Below are 19231 nucleotides of genomic sequence, written 5' to 3'. Positions count from 1 at the left end.
AGAATAACTGAAAAAGCACAGGCCACGTTTCTGTCCTCTATAAAAGAACGGGATCGTTGTCTCGCTAAATAGGTCTACTATGACTCTACAAAGCATTAATTTAGAGGTATAAGTAAATTAAAAATGTAGAGGGCATAACTTAATCCATAAAGAATGCTAAAACACATACGTATTTTTGACACACTTTGATATTCCATTTCTTTACAGATTCACGCTGAACGCCAATAATTGTTGCATAAAATTAATTAATTTCTATCACAGAAACACTAATACTCTCTCCAGACACTTACACTGCCAGTTTAGCTGCCTCTCAGTTTGTAAGAAGCTGCAGAGCCTTAACTATCTACTTGTCTAACAAAAGGATTATTTGTGTCATTACTAACCCTTGATTTATATTCTGAAAACCAGTGGCCTCTCTAGTTAAGCAGCCTCAACTCGCAATTTTCCATCTATACAATAGTAAAGAATAATGTCACATCAAATTAGCACACAAAACTTGTACAGTGTATCGGTTGTATAACAGCTAGTATCAGTTGTATAACAGCTAGTAATTATTTCTCAAGTTTCTAACCAATTATTTCACAGCTGAAGGAAAAAGCTGCAATACAGAATATAAAAGCATCTTTCTAAACACATTGCTAAAATCAGGTTAATTTGCACAAATATAGGGTTTTTCTCTCCAACAAGTAGAGAAGTAGAAAGTTATTTGTTACCATGCCTACCAACAGAGCAAAGAATTTTTATCAAGCAAAACTATGGTGGTGTTAGTAAATCTGGACCATTATTTAACAGACTTCAACAGCGTGCAGTAGCTTAACATAAAAGTCTTCATCCAAAATTAAAGAATGCTAATAAATTATAAGTATCATATATACAGTGTGGTGTTCAGAAGATTGACTGAATTTAAGATCATTTTAAAAATAATTTGGGAAAATAAATAAGTAAATATTTAATCTCCAGGTGCGTAAGATAGAAATAAAACCAAAATTGCTGGGAATGTCTCTTCCTCCTGTACAACACAATACAGTACTATTTGCATTATAGTCAGCAACATCTATTTAAATAACCTCAAAGGAAAAAAAACCATGTTTTTCCATAATAACACATGCTCCAATTCCACTTCTACGATTTCATTAAATTAAAATTAATATTAGCATTTTAATTTGCCTTCTTGTTTTGCACACTGGCATCACTGACAACAATTACAGGTGTAGGAACAGCACTTGCTAGGTAAGTGAAAAAAGTGGGATGACCTCTGAATAAAAATAATGCTCCTCTAAAAAAAAAAAAAAAAACAAAAACCAACCAACCACCTAACACCAAAGCCTCAAGGTCTTAAGCACAAAGGACAAGATTTACAAATTATCTCTTACAAGACAAGAATTAAAATCAACATCACCTCCAGATGCAGGGCTGCAAAAAAATTAAACAGCATACTTCATCTGTGATGGGAGGTGGGTTTGCCCTTCTTGTGACCCTCCCTCTCCTGAGAGGCGTAAGCAAGACAAATACTGACAATAACTGGACAAAGGTGAAGCTGTCTCTCAATAAACATGCTTTTTCTTTCTGCTTTGCTGCTGTCTTGAGTCTAATAATAAATAAAAATACATTGAAGAATTCATGACCCAATGCAAAAATCATAGTTCAAAGGCATCACTGTGGCAGCAGGTAGCAGCAGGTTTACAGAGATTAAAATTCCACGTCAGGTCAACCAGAAATAAACATTTCCCTAATGCACCCAGAGTTGCCAAGAGGGGCAGATGAACCCCAGGAACAGTGACGAGCTGGCCAGGGGTGGGGGTACAAGCATCAGCAAAAGAAGTCTTGCAAGATTACTCCCGAAAAAAAATAAATCAGCATCAGAAAATATTGCTAGAAGTAACACATTCCTTATATTAATTTTGTCTAAGTGACAGAATGTATTACCCCACATATACAATGTAGGAGTCTTTGAAAGAAAGCAAGTATTATTCATTACCCTTTTCTCCCACTCATTTTTCAAAGAATCACTGCTTTGCTCACACATCTTCTTCAGCTCCATAATCTGCTTCTCTTTTGCTTCTCTGACGACTTGTGATTCACGAACAAGGGTCTGCACTGTCAAAAATGGGAAAATAAACAACCATTCAAGAGATACCTTGGGGATTTTTCAGTGTTGTCAACAGATGCAGATTACATCAGTTTTCCAATTGACCTGACTTTCTGGTGGATTTTTGGCTCTTAAAAGTACTTAATGCATGTGCTTCTGTAAAATTTAGTGCTTAAGATTCTGTCACTAAAATATTACAAGGTGTTCTCTACTTTATTTACAAAATATTTCATAGTGACTTCTCCTGACTGAAGCAGTAAATATACATCAACAAAATTCTGTATGACCTAAAGAAAACAGGTATTTTTCACCTGATTTTATGTGCATCCTTAAGAGAAAGAGTTCTTGTAAAGGTTGAATACCCAAGATATACAAGGAAATTAAGTTCCCCAACTTAAATTGCAAGTGATTGCATCAGGAATTCACAGTCTAACAATTTTTCTGGAAAATAAAGCAGGTACCTACTCACTTTTCAGGAGTGACTGATGATTTTCACTAGCTGGCATGAGCATAGGTGACTCAAACACAACCCGTGACAGAGGACAGTGACCACCAGGCCACCAAGAGAAGCACCAGATCCCTTGCTGGACACTTTATACTTTGCCAAGGAGCAGGAACCAATGTACATGGGACTTTCCCTTTTCGAACAAAGATTGCCAAACTTGTGTATTATTTTACGTTGTGGTTTAGTCCATAGTGTAAATGGACTCCAAGGAATTCTAAAAGAAACTAACATTCAAAAACTGCTGACAAGCCACACTCAGGCCAAGTTTCATACTTATGGCATATTCAAGACTACAACTCACATTTTAAATCTCTTGCCGCAATAGTCCTAAATAAATAAAACATTGTGGTTTGATTAAAATGTAATGAACATATAAATAAATCAACCTTAAGCCAGAGATTCCAAAAATTTTGAAATAAGTGGTCAAAATACTTCGGTACCATCAAAGAAACTTTTTTTGGTGATACTCATAAAACCTGCAAGTATTAGATGTAACAAGATCATACTGCCTCTTGGAAAAATCGGTTTGGAAACTGGACAGCAAAGACAACCAGACGAGCCTCTCAAAATCTAAAGGAAAATATTAGGTCAAGACTGGCAAATGAAGAGGGAAGGGACATGTGCACCTAGAAGGAACTTTTAAGCCCACAGCCACAAGAAGGGTACAGTACAATCCCACCACACAAAAAACAACAGTCATGAAGATAAAAATCACCTTTTTTCTCCAGTTTTCTGATCGTCTCTTCAGCTTCGTTTTGTTTGTTTTTGTAGAGGGACTTCAATGCCTCTATTTCATCATTCTTTCTATCCAAAATCTGTAGGAAAAATTCACAATTCTTCAACAAAAGTCCGAAAACCGAAAACTACAACCAGAGCACAAAATAATATACGATGACCTCGGTCAAAGGAGCAGCCTTCAAGAAGCACTTAGGTTGTGCAGGACTAAGTGATTAAATCTAAGTAATTTTCACAACTAAGACTTCCAAGGCATAAACAAAGGGTAGATTTAGATAAATATAGGTAGTAGATTAAAAAGGAATTTCACGTTTTAGGATGGTCTTTTTATTTTCTTTTAAACTTGGGCAAATCCAATGTTGCTTATGTTGAGTTTGGAAGTTTCACAGTGCTACTACTGCAAATAGAAAGGATTTGTTTCTCTTTTCATATTTATGTTGCCTGATACTATTTAAAAGCATCTAAAATTCTCATCAGGTTTTAGAAATACTTAAATAAGTGGTGAATTGCACTCTTCTGTACTTCACCAGCTGCAATCCTTTGCATGTACTCCAAGAAACAATGGGTTGGAATAGAGCAAGTATCTGAGGTGCAACTACATTCTTATTTCTGTACACGCTGATTTGGGGGGAAAAAAATGCTCCAATGTTTGCACACTTTGAGACAGTATTTTAATTCAAACTTTGCATGTAAGATAAACATTAAAGTCACACACATTTTATAGCAGTGCCCCAAATCTCTCATCAAACAGCAGCTTTCATCTTAAAACAATATTACTCCATCTGCATTAAATGTTTTGTGTCTTTAAAGATTAATATGACACTATTTAACCTTTTCTAAAATATCCAACGTTATTAAACAACTTCAAAAGACTGAATTCTAACATCAGTTAGAAAAGGATGACAACTCAAGGGATGAGAAAGCATTTAAACTATTTCTTATTCTCACAAAGCTGTTTCCTTTAGACTCTCAGCTTTGCTAGCTAGTTCTGCTTACAGACTTTGGAACAGATGAGCCAAATATGCACCTGACCAAATATTAACATCCTTTCAGGAGGCTTTGATGTGTCATAGTGTTGTGTCAACTGACTTCCTCCAAGGCTGTGACTCAGTCTTAAGAAACAAAACAGAGGTACTCAGTAACACAAAGCTTACAGTAGGATAAGTTGTCGTGATCCTGATGCTGAGCATTTAACTCACATTACATTCCCGGGATAGGAGGGACTCAGAAGGCACTTAAGACCTCGCAGAACTTTACCCCACATGTTTAAAACATGGTATTAAAAGTAACAGTATGCCCTTTGATAGTCTTTCTGTAATCTCCCCAAGAGTGGTGTTACGCAACACAATAAAGACAAATCCAACTTAATCCAAAGGAAGTATATCTGGTGTCATTTTATTGCTGTGAAGAGTTAAAAGCCAATATAGCTTTAACAATGCAATAACATAAATAACAAACTGTTTATTGACCAGGCCACACTTTAAGATAGTGTCAAAATGGAGACATGAGAACAAGCACTATTACGGTATTAGCAGGAACACATGTGATATACTTGTGGATTTTCCTACTGTTACTCTTTGTATTTTGTCCGTAAAAAAATAATTAAGTGGTTTTGTTCACACTTTTCTATAATACAAGTGCTTTCTCTCTAAACAAAAAATCGCAGGTTTATGATTTCATCAGCATATGAAGCTACAGAAGCTGTTAGGCTGGTAAGATAGGTTGTCTTGTTCAAACAACCAAATCACCTTGTATTTTCACATGCTTTCTGCAAGCATTTTTCCCTTCCTAAGTTTGTGTTATCGTAGAATATTCTGCATTCTTATCAGCTTATGCAAACTGTTATCTACAATCTTACTTTAAAGGAACATTAATTGCAATGGTGAAGAAGCTAAAGTAAAACTGCTAATTATTATAATCAGATTCTCTATTTTGTTTAATTATACTGTTTTCGGGGAAAAAATACAAACACTTCTTACCTTTTGAATATCAGTATCATGCTTCTGCTGTAATTTAAGTTTTTCTTCATGAAATTTACCTTCCGCTATTTTCATTTTTATGTCCAGCTTTAAAAGAAAAATAGAGAAGACAGATAATTTATTTAAAATAAAGAATACATTGCACTAATGACCTTTGCATAAAACTTTTGAATTATTCATGTATGTCTTTAAGAAGGCAATGGGAAGTCACTAACAAATAACTGCTATGAAAAAATCTATATTCAGTTTCCCAGTATTTTCATATTTATTTGATAAAACACAAAAGATCTAAACCTACTTATTTAAAAAATGAATTTTTAAGATGTTTTAGTTGGCAATAAAAACAACTGCTATTGCCCAGGAAAAGCTATCATCCTTTATTTAAATAAACACTTAAGAACAAAACTTTTAACATTTCTGTTAATATACCAAGTATGGTAAACTTGTTTTTATTCTTTAGGCAGGTGTTACATTTATACAAAGAATGTCCGTTAGCCCAGATGCATGTTTATTTTTGTTTGTTTTCTATTATTCATAGAGTTCACATTATAAACACATTTCCTTTGAAAGGTTACTTATAATGGGATTAAGGATATACTGCTGAATTGGATTGCTAAAATACATTTCCTACTTCTGCTTTTGTTTGTTCCAAGTAGCATACTTGAACCCCTGTGACACGCTCACACATTGCCAATTCTTATTTAGAGTCTACATTTTCACCTTTAAAGTATCTTTACATCCCTTGCATATTTTCACTACGCCATTGGAGACTGTCCTCAGGACTCTGCAAATGCGATAGGTATTTCGTGTTTCTCAGTCTTGTAAATGACAGAAGTGACACCTCGAGTTCAGGCTCAGGCTATTCCACATCCACACATGATGCTCCTGCTGCTCAGAGCCAAAGCGCACAGCCAAGCAGCCCCATGACCCCCTTCACCCTATAAAGGGCAGACCAGAATCACTGACGTGGGACCACCAAGACCTCACCAGAAGATGACTTGTGGTCTGCTGTCAACAGAAATTTTTTTTCTAAGAGCTCACAGTGCTGAGGTGAGTCCCCTTGGAGCTGGACACTGGCCTCCCATCACCATCCAGCTACCTCCAGTTCTCCCGTTCTGTTTAGCTCAGTAAGAAGCTGCCTTTTAATTCCCTCAAATACCAACACATTCTAAAGCAGCCAACAAGCACCATTCATTCTGCCTTTAATTCCTTTGACTTACCTAAAGCAGTCATTCAAGCATGATTCTTTATCTAACATACACAAACAATAAACACATGCAAATCATTGATTTCTTTTATGTGATTACTTTGTGTTACATATTTGTTTACTGTGACTTGAAAATGTGAGCTACAAAAATCCAAATCAACTCGAAAATGCAAAATGCTGTGCAGTAAATACGGAAGACTCCCCAAGAACTGAAAAAAGCAGCAGCAAATTCTTCCAGTTTCCAGATCGCTGATATCCAAAGTACCCACCTGCTTATTACACCACATACAACAGGCTATTTCCCAATAGCCTAAATAGGTAGACTTATGCAAATTACCAGGGAAAAAAAAAGTTAAGACTTACAATGAATCCAAAGAAAATAAATAGTGTTCTCAGCTGTCAGCCGTCTACCATCCAAAAATAAGCCTCATGATACAAAAGCACGTTCTACTCATGAAATATACACATAGTATATATTAAAAAAAAAGAAAAACCACACATAAATCCTTCCAACAAAGTGACGTTACAGAATGAAATCTTAGTACCAGGTGATAAATGTGTTGATTTAAAAAAAAAAAAGTGCGCAGTAATCCACTTCCAGATAGACAGTGTGTGAGCATTCCATAAATAAATATGAAGGGTTTGTCAAAACACAAATACCAGAAACTAAACATGAAAGAGACTCCAATCGACTGGAATTACATTAAAACTTATGAATTACTGATGTATAGCTATTGCAATCACATAGCCATTTGATCCACACAAACATATTGCATTTAAAACTCATTAATAAAGTGAGAATGTCTCAGCTGATGTAAATTAATCCTTGGCAGTTTGCATCAGCTGAGATCTGGTCTACATGTCATTAATCTGTACGTTGAAAGAACGTAAAAATAAATCAAAATCTAAAATTTGTCTTGCATTAAATACAGACATATATTTTCTAGTGAGAGTGATTGTTCTCTGGCACGTGGCTGTTTTCCCACAGGTTGACAGTGGAAATCCCTGTACTTGAAAGTTGGCTCCCACTTCTCGTCATTAATCTCCCACTTAACACCATTCTTGCATTTGCACCAGTTTTCATCAATTCTAGTTCATGAATGCATTGCATTACTTCCAGTAGAACAGGTGTCACAATTTCACAGAATTTAGACTAATTTCCAAAAAGGAGAGCTAGCTGCAACACAACAACAAATGTGAAAAACATGTCCAAGACACAAAAGACAGCTCTTAATGACAGCAAACACTAACAACAAAATAGATGACTTTGAATATTAAAACTAAGACCAAAAAGAAAACTCTCTCTTATTTGGAAAATCACAAAGACCAATTCCTCCTCAGTTGAGGGCTGAAAAGGTGATACCTTGAGAAGCATTCAAGGTCCTCAACTTCTATAAACTTTCTGAAATCCTGAATTCAAGTGTTTGAAATTCAATAGTTGATGCGCATGTGGAGTTTTCAGCTAGTCTTACAAAGAAAGCTGTATTTATAATGAGTAACTGGTAAAAAATACAATAAAACAAAAAATCTCCAACAGCATTTTAATTTTATAATGGTACACAGTTCCAAGACACACAGGTATCTTTCATCACAACTTCTGGAAGTGTTAACTTGAGCATTTGCTGTAAAAATAAAGACATATTGGTTTAAAAATCTTACACTTAGAATTTCTTCTGTGAGAAACTGCTGGAAAAGCCAGAAAGCACGAGGACAACCAAAGTCCTACTGCAAAGCTTGGAGCACTGGTTTCATTTATAAATCTGCTTTTTGACCGACCCTTTGTGTAAGGCAGACTTCCAATCTCACCGCATAAGTAGATAAAAAAAACTGAGTCATGTAAACACATTTTTTAAAGTGATATCATTAAGGCTGGGGATGAAGCAAATGGGCTCATCCCTTCACAACTGGGAGTGAAACTTCTCCCCTTCCCCTTCAAAGTTTAAACACATTATTAAGTACTAATTTCAATAAAGGAGTATCTTTCAAATTAAAACCATACCAAACTGTGTCAACTGCATATCTGTAGTTACCAAATGTCAAACCTCATTTGCTAAGTTAGTCTCTATTTCCTGTTTTGTAACCTTATGTGCTACTCTTCTACGAAGAGCCCTTTGCACTTCGGCTTTACTTTATTTATTAAACACATATTGACAAACAAAATCTGCTACAACAGTATCAAGACCTTCATAAGTTTTAGAGAAAATAGATGAAAACAACTTCATAAAGTCATTCACCTTGTTAGAAGCAATTAACTGCACTCATGCTCATCAGTTTTAATACAATTTATTACCAGTTAAAAGGTAGCAGAAAACATGAAATTTATGGCACATGACCATTCAGACAAAAAAAAAAAAAAGTATAGCAATTTAGCAATTTTAGCTGTAGTTGAGCAGTCTGCAACTAGGTATGAAACGCAGCCATTGCTGTTGCCTGAGCATCATTCCTTTGGATTTCTGTCATTGTTTATTCTCCTTACAAAGAGTATGAGGCAATTAAACCCTAAGGCCATGTAAACAATACTGATGTCAAACATCTGTGCTGTCCCTGTTATTTAAAGCCATGGAGGGTGGTATCAACAGAACTGCTTTTATGTGCCTAGTCACACTTTCTTCCGAATTTCAAAAAAAAAACACCACACCACCAAAACCAGCAAATAGTTACCTGAAAATGAGGTTTCCTTCTATCACTGTCCTATATTTTAATAGCACAGGTTAAGTGCTACAAAACTTTAAATCATAACTGTCAGAATCTAACCTGTAAGTGTCATAAATCTTTGGGGGGCGGGGGGGGGGGAGTGATACTTCAGGTTTTCATGACAAGACAAGCATTCATCTTGTCACCACTTACAAAAAATTTGTAGAAACATTTAAATACCTGATTTAAAAGTAAATCAATAAGGAGACTAACAATATTAATTGGAGATAGCTTTGAACTACTGATCCCTATTCACTTGTCTTCATTACAGGGATCACCCTTAGGCCAGAGGTGGCATCTTGAAGGTTTAACATCCATCAGAGAGTTTTTTTGGATATTTGACAAAACAGTACTTGTTGCTTGCCAGATTTTTTTCCAAGTCTATGAATATACGGGGGAGGGAGGGAGGAAGCGAGGAAGGGGGAGAAGGATGTAAACCATAAACGAGAACTTCAAAGTCAAACTAACAATGTAGAACAATGACTCGTACATCTTACAATATATGACAAAACTTATTTGTCTTGGTGTTATGCAGCTGCTAAAAGAAATCAGTGCACAATACAAAGCTTTGATATTTTCTTAAAAGAAAAAGGTTTCTTAAAAAAACAACCAAAACAAAAAACCCAAACAAACCCCCCACAAAAACAACAAACAAGTAGAACTTTCTACCCATCATGTTTACTCAACTTTCGCATCCAGGGTTAAAAAAAATAAATATCACTAATTTATAAACAATAAACAATAGTGTTTTAAACAATACAGGCAAGCCAAGGCAGGAGATACTGTACTTGAGAAACATTCAAGATTTATTATACATAAAGACATGCTGACTTCAGACAAAATAATCTGGAATAGTCTATCTCACATCATAATTAACAAGCTATCTTTTTTCACTGTGTTATTTCTGTATCTTAGACTGTATCCTCAAAAGTTTTTAAGATTAGTTTTGAGGTATAGTCATACTTCTAACATTCAGAACAATTTAAGAGTCAGAATAACCACCAAAATATCATAAACTCAATGGCATGAAAAAAAGGAAACATATTTTATAACAATTTATTAGAACAGAAGTCTCTACATTAAGTATAAAATGGAATCACATTGGAACTAATCTTCCATTTTCAAACTGAACTGCTGAAAAACTTGCGCTCAGTTCACAGTATGTGGAAAAAACACTGTTCGCTTCCAGCTTCATTGCATTCAGATGTCTGTCACGCAATACAGAACTTAACAACACATCTCATATTTAATGAGCAGCTTCTACATACTTACTCAAACAATTCTAAAGATCAGCATCTACCCCTGAAGTGTTTTTAACTGAAGAGAGAAATGCATTATAATATGAAAAGAAAGCAAAAAGGGTAAACCATGTAAGACTCATTCAGAAATACACTTCATCTTTCACACATGGATGAATGTGGTGATCATCTTCCCTTCTCACGACTTCCAAGAGCTGGAAAATCTTCACAATTAAAACAGGCAAAGTACATTAGGAGAGAAGACTTATTGATGTTCTGGGCCTATAGCACAATGAAATGTGTGTATCATGACAAAAGTATCAAATGTGACCACAGGTCTTAAAAGCACGAGCAGGTTTGATTTCCCTGCAAGTGCAGCCTGTTCCAGGAGCACACGGTGCAGGAGAGTTTAGCCAGCTTTACTCGAAGTCTAAAAGACAGGTAAGAGGCAAAATTACTTTCGAGAAGAATTAAGACCATCAAGCCTGTGTTGTTCACTTAAACCACTTAGAATAAACCCTCCTGAGGGATAACAGGTGAAAAAGTCTCAAGACTTGAACAAAGCACAAGACAGACATGATGTGGATGACCTTGTGTGTAACACTTCACTAAATTCCAGGAAGGCTAAAACCCAAAGATGTAAGCTGTGCCAAGGTAAAGCAACGTAGCTCTACAGACAGTCTTGCAGACCTACCAAAACTCCTTACAAGCAAGCAAGGTATAAGGATGAACATCTTGTTGAGAACAAAATAAAATACATCATTGAGAAGATTGCTTTTCTTCACAGGTTAAGATTTCAAGAGGAGCTGCAGGTCCCAAAGGGGTACCTGCTGCATCTCCCTGAGCTTCAGCTTGGTCCCCTTCATAAATGGGGGTCTATACAATAAAGAACTATTCTTTTGAGTTTTTGACATGAAGGATTTTTATGATATGCAAAGGAGATTCTTTTAAGTATCAAAGATCATTATTTCTCACTGTTTCGGATGCAGACATTTCCCAAAAATGTCCAGAGAGGGTGGGGTGGGGATGGCGGTGTATAATTTTGCCACCTAGCTGGTTTCACATGATTGAAATTTCCAAGGTTCTATTGGACTTCAAGAACACATCCTATAAATTAAAGGAAGTCATAAATAATATTTTTCCTAGTGGAACATTACACACAATAAAAGCAGGTCTTCCATCTGGAATTCACATTAACATCGGGGGTTTTTTGCCTGATGTTTTGTACTCATCCCTCCGAGTGTAACACAGAAATAAAAAAAAATATTTCTAACTACATTTTGAAACAGTAATCAATAACTGCTCCAAATTCTGCATTGAATACCATCAATATTTTTATTCAACGCAATGCCTAAAGTGAAATAAATATCTGGTAAAGTCTCTGTTGCAAAGAGCTTACAGTCCAGACAAACCAGAGATTGACTGAAAGAAAAGCAGTATCAAACAAGTGAAACGTGCAAGCCAGAAATTAGAATGTAAAAAGACCTTTTATAAACATGGCATTTTGCCCAGATTCAAAGGTCCTTCCACAAAAGTCTATGTTTATGATCTGGACTATATTATTTGACCTAACAAACATTTATACTTCTCTCCACAGATCTAACCTTCTTTGTATCTTTGCTCTTTAAAAACACTACAACTGCTACTTCCAGTTACAACATTTTTACAGAGTACTCTTTGAAGTGAAACTAGATATTCACTTAAGTAAAAAATTAATATGATATTGCCCCATTTTTATAGCCACTAAAAATGAAAGGCTTTGTCCTAAATCAAATCATACCAGACTTCCCCCATCAAGAAAAAGTCTGACTTTTCAAATGACACAGAACATTAATAGACATTTGTTGTATACAGAAAAATAATTGAATGGACAATTGTTCTCATTCATATGTAAATGTCATTAGTCTCTTTCAAGAGACAACAATGTATTTTTCACAGATTTCCAAGTTGGGGGTAGTGGGAATAGGGAGAATAACATACAGTTTGTATCCCAACAACTGCAATAGCTTGAAATGGTATTTTCACTCTAAAGGATATTTTATATAGCTAGTAAACATAGCATGCATATTAGCACCACAGCACAATATATTACAAAACAGCTTTATTTGGAGTGGCAAGTGCCCCACTTCCGTACATAACAAACATGTCTGCCACTAGTAGCAGAGACTGACACCAGTAAGTACCAAAATAAGTTCAAAATATGTTTAGAAATTGTGAAAGCTTACATGTGGTAATAACTTATTAGATGCAATTTCTCAAAAGACTGCTCAAAAACGCAACAAAACATCTCTTCAATTGCCAGCACTGAAAACTGAACCCAGATAAACCTTGCAAACGTGCAGAAATCATACAGATTTCAAAGGCAGTTAGTAAAACCCGAGTATAACAGAAGAGTAGACACTACTTGAAAACTTTGTATTACTACATACAGTGCAAGTCCAGTGAAGTAAATGAGTCTGTATACAGTCAAAAACACCTACTTTCTCTCCCCGTGTTATTCTTTTTTTAATATGTTTTATTTCAGCAGCTACTGAACTTTTTACACTCATTTCAGGATCTCCTGAAACAGACATTAAAACTGTACTCCTACCTTTATTTCACAAGTGCAACATGCAGCAATAACAGTGGATAGTACCTACTTTTCCTAGTCAATACCTTTTCTCCCTTAAAAACCAGGATCTATACATGGTTTAAAAAAAACCACAAACAAACCCAAAAAACCACACACAAAAAAATTTCTTTTTTTTGAGAGACAGACAGACACTTTGAGGTAGAGATTAATCATGCAGCAAAAGATTAATTCCCAGCTGCTTGGCAACCATCTGGACAGTCAACTGGTTAAAACACTAGTTTGAATTGCTAACCTACCTCTTTGATCTTTCTCAATGTCTCTAGCACATATGTGCAATAATTAAAGACATAGTTCACAAAATATTGCAAAAAAAAATAACTGTACATGTACATATCTATCTCCACGACCAGACCAATTAGTATTGGGAATTATAAATCACAAGCCAGTTTATGAAAACATGTCTCATCCTGACACAGACTGTATGTCTCACACCAGTCTAGCAATAAAATAAAGTTTGGGGTTTATTACGTTACATTCTGAAGAGTTATCAAAGCAAGACAGGATGCAATTTCCTCACACGGAAGACAATGGACAACTTGCATATGTTCTTAGGAACAGGACATTAATCAGCCAAGAATCATGCTAACAGAAGTCAAGATTGCTGAGTTTTTAAAACATGAACTAACAGATTCCTATTCAGAACAATTACTCGGTGGTGAGAATCAGTTTACAACTGAATTCTCAATATAAATCAGACACCACATTCAAACTAGACATCGGATTTGTGGATAAAAGGAGAAAATTCAAATGAACCAGATAATAGTCAAGTTCACAACACACACGGCTTGGAATATTTTTAAGGGAATAAAACCAGTATTTTCAGAACCAAGTTGTCATAAGAAAAAAAGTTACGGAAAAGTGAAAAATCAAGATGAAAGTAATAATGTCATATCTGCCTTTTTGCATTTTCTTGTCCCTTCCCATGGGACACACCTGTGTGAACAGGAGTCAACATACATTCCTACATTTTAACAAGAATATTCACCAGAATTAAAAAACTTAACAATTCTTACTCCTTGGAAAACAGCAAGACATTTCTGAGCAGAAGTATGACAGGAACAGTTCTGGATTAACAGGATGACAAAAGAAGGGGAACAGTAAAGGAAGAGAAGTGGAAGTGAAGAACAGAGGGATCGGATGAAAAAAAAAAATTCCAACACACACAGGTCCAGTTATTTTAAGAGTCAAGTTTTGGGCCCACCTACAGATACCTTTGGAACTCAAATGCTTCCAGAAAGTCCATCAAAAACACTTTCATTATTAGTAAATACCTTGGAGTTTAAAAGGCATAAACAGGACCACCAGCCCCATTACATGCCTAAGTATGTTCCTTTAGCTATATTCAGCTTTCCTAGTTCGATGCACATATGTATCTATATCCATCTAACAAGCAGATTTAAACTCTAGAGACATACATACACATTAGCACACAAACACTTTTCTTCTATTACAATACAGAAGAGAATAATATTGATATATTTTGTTAATGTTCTTGGAAGATGTGAACAAAATAGCTGTTTTCAGTGAGAAAAAAATATCAAATCCATGATGTAGCTAAAAGCACAATGTTAGTTTTAACACTGGTAAAAATTAATTTTAACTTTAATTACAGTAGTCCTACTTTTAGGATACTGTCTCCATATTAGTTTTATTTATTGCTTTTAATTTGGCATGCATGAAACATTTATGCATTTAAATACTTTGTTATAGAAGAGAGCAATTAAGAGGAAGAAATCAAATCCAAAAGGGCAATGCTCACTGATCACCATTCTCCTCCTAACTGCCGGGACACATATTTTTATGTTCAAGTATTTGGGTTTTTTCTTCCCCTAAAATCCCACCTCTTTTCCAGCAAATGTTATTCACTCTCCCTCCCAAGTTCCACAACTTACTTTCCCCCCCTGCATTCTTTCCTCTACATTTTACGTATGGTCCCTTTTGGGGAAAATCTGAATCACAGCCCTTATGCAATTCTCTCCATTTCAAGTTACTATCTCTTGCCAGATAAGTGAGAAGCACAGTAAATCTGCTGCTTTCAACACCTTAAATTCAGAACACTTCTAGCCAGACCAAGACTTAACTATAACATCATCACTTTAGCATGCTGATTTTATCTTAACATTAATATATCACTAGATCCCAACACTTCTGGTGTAGTAAAACTACATACACAGCTTGATAGTCTTTATAAACAAAATTTATGTCACGCAGCAAATGAGAGTGTTCACAAAAAAAAGGAGAAAAACATAAATAAAGATTAAGATGATAAAGGTTCTAAATAGTTTTTTAAAAAGGCTGCATCTTAAAAGACAGCATTTGGGAATACATTAAAAAAAATCACTTCTTTCATCTTACTTCTGGTACTCAATCCATGAAAATGCATTGGTTCTGTTTTTCTGAAAAATCACAAATAAGAACTATTTCTTTCCCCCCTCCTATGCTCCATGGAGTATTGGGTGGCATTCAGGATGACCAAAGGTGAAGTTCAAAGGGACACTTTTTCCTATTTATCAAGATAAGCCAGTCATGCCATCTGTTCTGTTTTGCTGTACTGCTGAAAACTGATACATCCCTGTTTTGTTGCATCTTCCTGGTCTGAACTTATATTTCAGTAATGACAGTTTCCCAAACGGTTTAATCCATGTCAGAAGTATTCAGGGAAAATCCGACTAAAAACCAATGCCTGATGATATTCACATTTTCATAAATCTGTGATGTGGTTATCATTGAAAAGAGCCATGTGTTTAGCATTACAGAATCAAAACAGGTGCAGGAATGGTTTATGAACAAAGGTCTAAAGGTTAAAAGCAGAAACCCACAGTTATCCTATTTTATGTTCTCCCGTTCTACTACAAAGCGGTTGAAAACAGTTAAGGGTTTACCAAAACTCTTTTGTACAGCACTATTTTTCTGCTAATACATTTACATTCTATAAATGAAAAGGCTTTACTCTTAATTGAGCTTCACAAACAGAATAAGATGAAAACACATTTAAGTTCTCTACTTAATAGCACACACATGGTGATTGTGAAATACTGTCTATAACCTTTCCAGTTTAAACCAGCCCACAGTTGAGTACCATTAGCAAAGAGTACTGGATTTTTACTATGTGGTTTAGAGGATTTTCCACTGAACTAGCAAAGTATTCGTTGAGTAGTTTCTGTGGCTACTTGGCATGCATTCCTGTTTATTTAATTTGAAAATATTATTTAAATGACAACATTGTGCTTTCAATTTATTTATTTTTTGGTCTATTTTCACATCTTATGAAACCTTGCATCATCCTGAGGCAATGGTGGTTTGAATATTGTCAATACAAAAGAACAGTCAATATTAGAGCAGAGCAGAGAGAGTGAAAGGCACATGTATTGTGCAACTGCCGTATCAGGCTGCTTGTTTAAACACCAAACCAGGCCGCCAGCTAGCAACATAAAGCAGACTGTCATATACATTACTTCATTGACAATGGAAGTATCTGCAGAACAATTTACCCTCCCCTGTATCTCAGTTAAAGACTTCTTCTGAAGTGTCTTGAAAATAACTTCAGGACAGTTCTAATTCATAACTGTTCTTACAACCACCCAAGTAAAAGGAGAGACAGTTTCATGGCTTGTAGGTGATGCCCCCTCCTTTCCCACTCGTACGTATTTGGAGCCCTGTGTAGGTCGAAGTCCATGTCCATAGCTTGGGAACCGTTTACATATGCCTCGATTTTCCAAGAGCTTACGGATGAAAACAGAAATTTGAAGGGCAAAGAGAGAAGGGGTGGGATTTGGTTTGTTGGGGCTTTTTTGCTTTGATTTGTTTTTTTGTTTGGTGGTTGGTGGGGGGGTTGATTCATTTTCCTAATACATAACTGAATTTCCTTTCCTGAAGCTTGGTCTACCAGAGTATTGATTAACTGATTGTACACACACACACACACAAAAGTAATGCTCACATGGTTTCAGAATAATCTGAAATATCTATGTGCTAAACATAGCGCATTTGAGTTGTATCTCATGACTGATGTTTTAGAGAAACTGAGTAGTTTACGACAAAAGTATCATAGGCATACAACTTCCTTAAGCTGTGGCAAAGGTGAAAATGACCACAAAACTTTACTTTTGTACCTGTTCAAAACAAAATTACACAGTATAAGAGAATCAGATTAGGCACGCTTTGGCAGTAATCTCACCAATTAACAACACTCAAAAGAAATAATACAAAACCCTATATGAATAAAAACGAAATGGAGCTAAATGAGGCAAATGTAGAAATAACATAGGTCTTAATAGAAACAAGGTCTAGATCTGCAGATTTTTAATGGTATATAGAAAGCAAACAAAAATCCTCACTAAATCAAGGGTTTCATTGCTTCTGTTTAAAGGTAGTTGGGAAAATTCCCAGAATTCAAACTCTTCTACACTAAAATTTCCTTTAAAGGAACAGTAAATGTGTTCAGAAAGGCTGTCTTATTCCCTAATTGGGAAATACATTAGGTATTTAATGAAAAGCCCTGTCACTTCAGCAAAAATTCTCTCACATGAGATTTTCTGCTATAACAAACCGCTTTGTGAATACTTAATTTCCAAAGAAAATGCCCTAATACTAATTTGGGTGTAATTTTCTTTTTCTAAAAAGACCAAAAAGAATCTTACCTCTTTTTCATGCATTCGAAATAGTGTCTGTTCATCACGGAAAGTGCTACTTTTTCCTAGGCCAAATTTGGGTGTCATCTATTGAATGAGAACAAGTTGAAAACAACTGATTAAGTTCAAAACAGTAACTCCAAGTAAAATCAATCCCAACCAGAAATGAAAATTATTAGGCATGTTTTCTCACTCTTATAAAATATCAAGGGAATATAAACACCTACCAAAGACATTGGCATCGGTTTTTCTCGCAAGTATCTTGGATTTTCTAACTGAAAAACAAGTTAGAGAGAAAGTAATCAGGTCAGTTATGCCTTATTTTTTCTTACAACACTAAGAAATATCTCCAAGTATTAATAAAAGTTTGCAATGACAACTTTGGTTGCATCCTTTGAGAGGTAATCTGTATCAGCAAGGATGCACTTAACACAGTAACTATATTTATATATAACACCGTAACTCAAAAGAACAACAGTAGAAGGGATTTAAGCATGCCTTCAGACATACACACCAGCTCAATCAAATTTTCTAGTGGAAAGCAGGTTTTATCTATTAAAACACAGTTAATCTGCAAATAATCAAAATAGCACTGTCCCTAGATACATGTCTGTAACCTACAAGTAACACACAATTTTCCAGGGCGTAATTCTTTCTCCTTTAGAACATTTCAGCAATCCTTAAGAAAAGCACTCAGCAGAATGCAAAGGTCCAATAACATACTGCCACCTTTTACAAGTTATGGAAATAGAAAATCCTTGTAAGAGATCATTCTGTTGGACATTAAAATTTTAAAACTTGCTGAGTAGGTAGTGTTTCCTAATGCAAATGGATCAAAAATCGCACCTCCCCCCCCCCCCCCCCCCCAAAAAAAAAACCCTTCAGTGGTTGTAAAAATGCCATCAATGCATGTTTTAAAAGAATTTGGCAGTGAAATAGATAGTTTATGCAAAAGATTTCCAGCTTTATTGTATAATTTTTCATTTAAATCAGTGTAAAGCTAGAATAAATTTACAGATTACAGTGATTTTCATCTAGTCTTTTTGAAAAACTACAGTTTGACTGCATTGAAACTATATCCACACATGTAAGTCATAGAGGCAAAACATACGGAAATAATTCATTAACACTACTGTATAATTAAAGCAGCTCTTTTAATCACTATTTTTAAGAACTGAATACAAAACATTGTTCACAACCCACTTCCTCTATCAGACAGCTATATCTTTTTAATTTTCTCAGACGATGAGGCTCAAACATCACATCACAGAGAATGCGTAACACCCAAGAAAAGCTTCCAAGGGTATAATCTTGTAAAATGTGGCAGTGAGATTTGGAATATGAATGTGACTAATTCACTTCTTACAACATTTAGTCTACTTTTTTTTTTTTAAGATTAAATTGATCTATGAGGCAGGCCAATCTATCAAATGCTTGCACCTTCCCCAGTACTATGAAATAAATTTGTGTTGAATTTATCAGTGAAAAAGAGGCTTAATCCCTCTGAAATTTCAATTTGAT

General features: G+C 35.3%; 1 protein-coding gene across 3 annotated transcripts in view; it reads right to left on the bottom strand.

Moving 5' to 3' along the window:
* Positions 1 to 19231, bottom strand: part of CEP112 (centrosomal protein 112) — a 171813-nt gene that overhangs the window by 132034 nt on the left and 20548 nt on the right. For all 3 annotated transcript variants that reach the window (XM_055794990.1, XM_027786856.2, XM_027786857.2), the window contains 5 exons: positions 17938 to 17985; positions 17720 to 17797; positions 5309 to 5395; positions 3310 to 3409; positions 1979 to 2097 (listed from right to left, as the gene is read on the bottom strand). In XM_055794990.1, the coding sequence (XP_055650965.1) occupies positions 1979 to 2097; positions 3310 to 3409; positions 5309 to 5395; positions 17720 to 17797; positions 17938 to 17985 (432 nt within the window). The remainder of the gene's footprint in view (positions 1 to 1978; positions 2098 to 3309; positions 3410 to 5308; positions 5396 to 17719; positions 17798 to 17937; positions 17986 to 19231) is intronic.

Source organism: Falco peregrinus, chromosome 2 (genome assembly GCF_023634155.1).
Source record: "Falco peregrinus isolate bFalPer1 chromosome 2, bFalPer1.pri, whole genome shotgun sequence".
NCBI lineage: Eukaryota > Metazoa > Chordata > Aves > Falconiformes > Falconidae > Falco > Falco peregrinus.
This window is presented reverse-complemented; position numbering and strand designations above follow the sequence as displayed.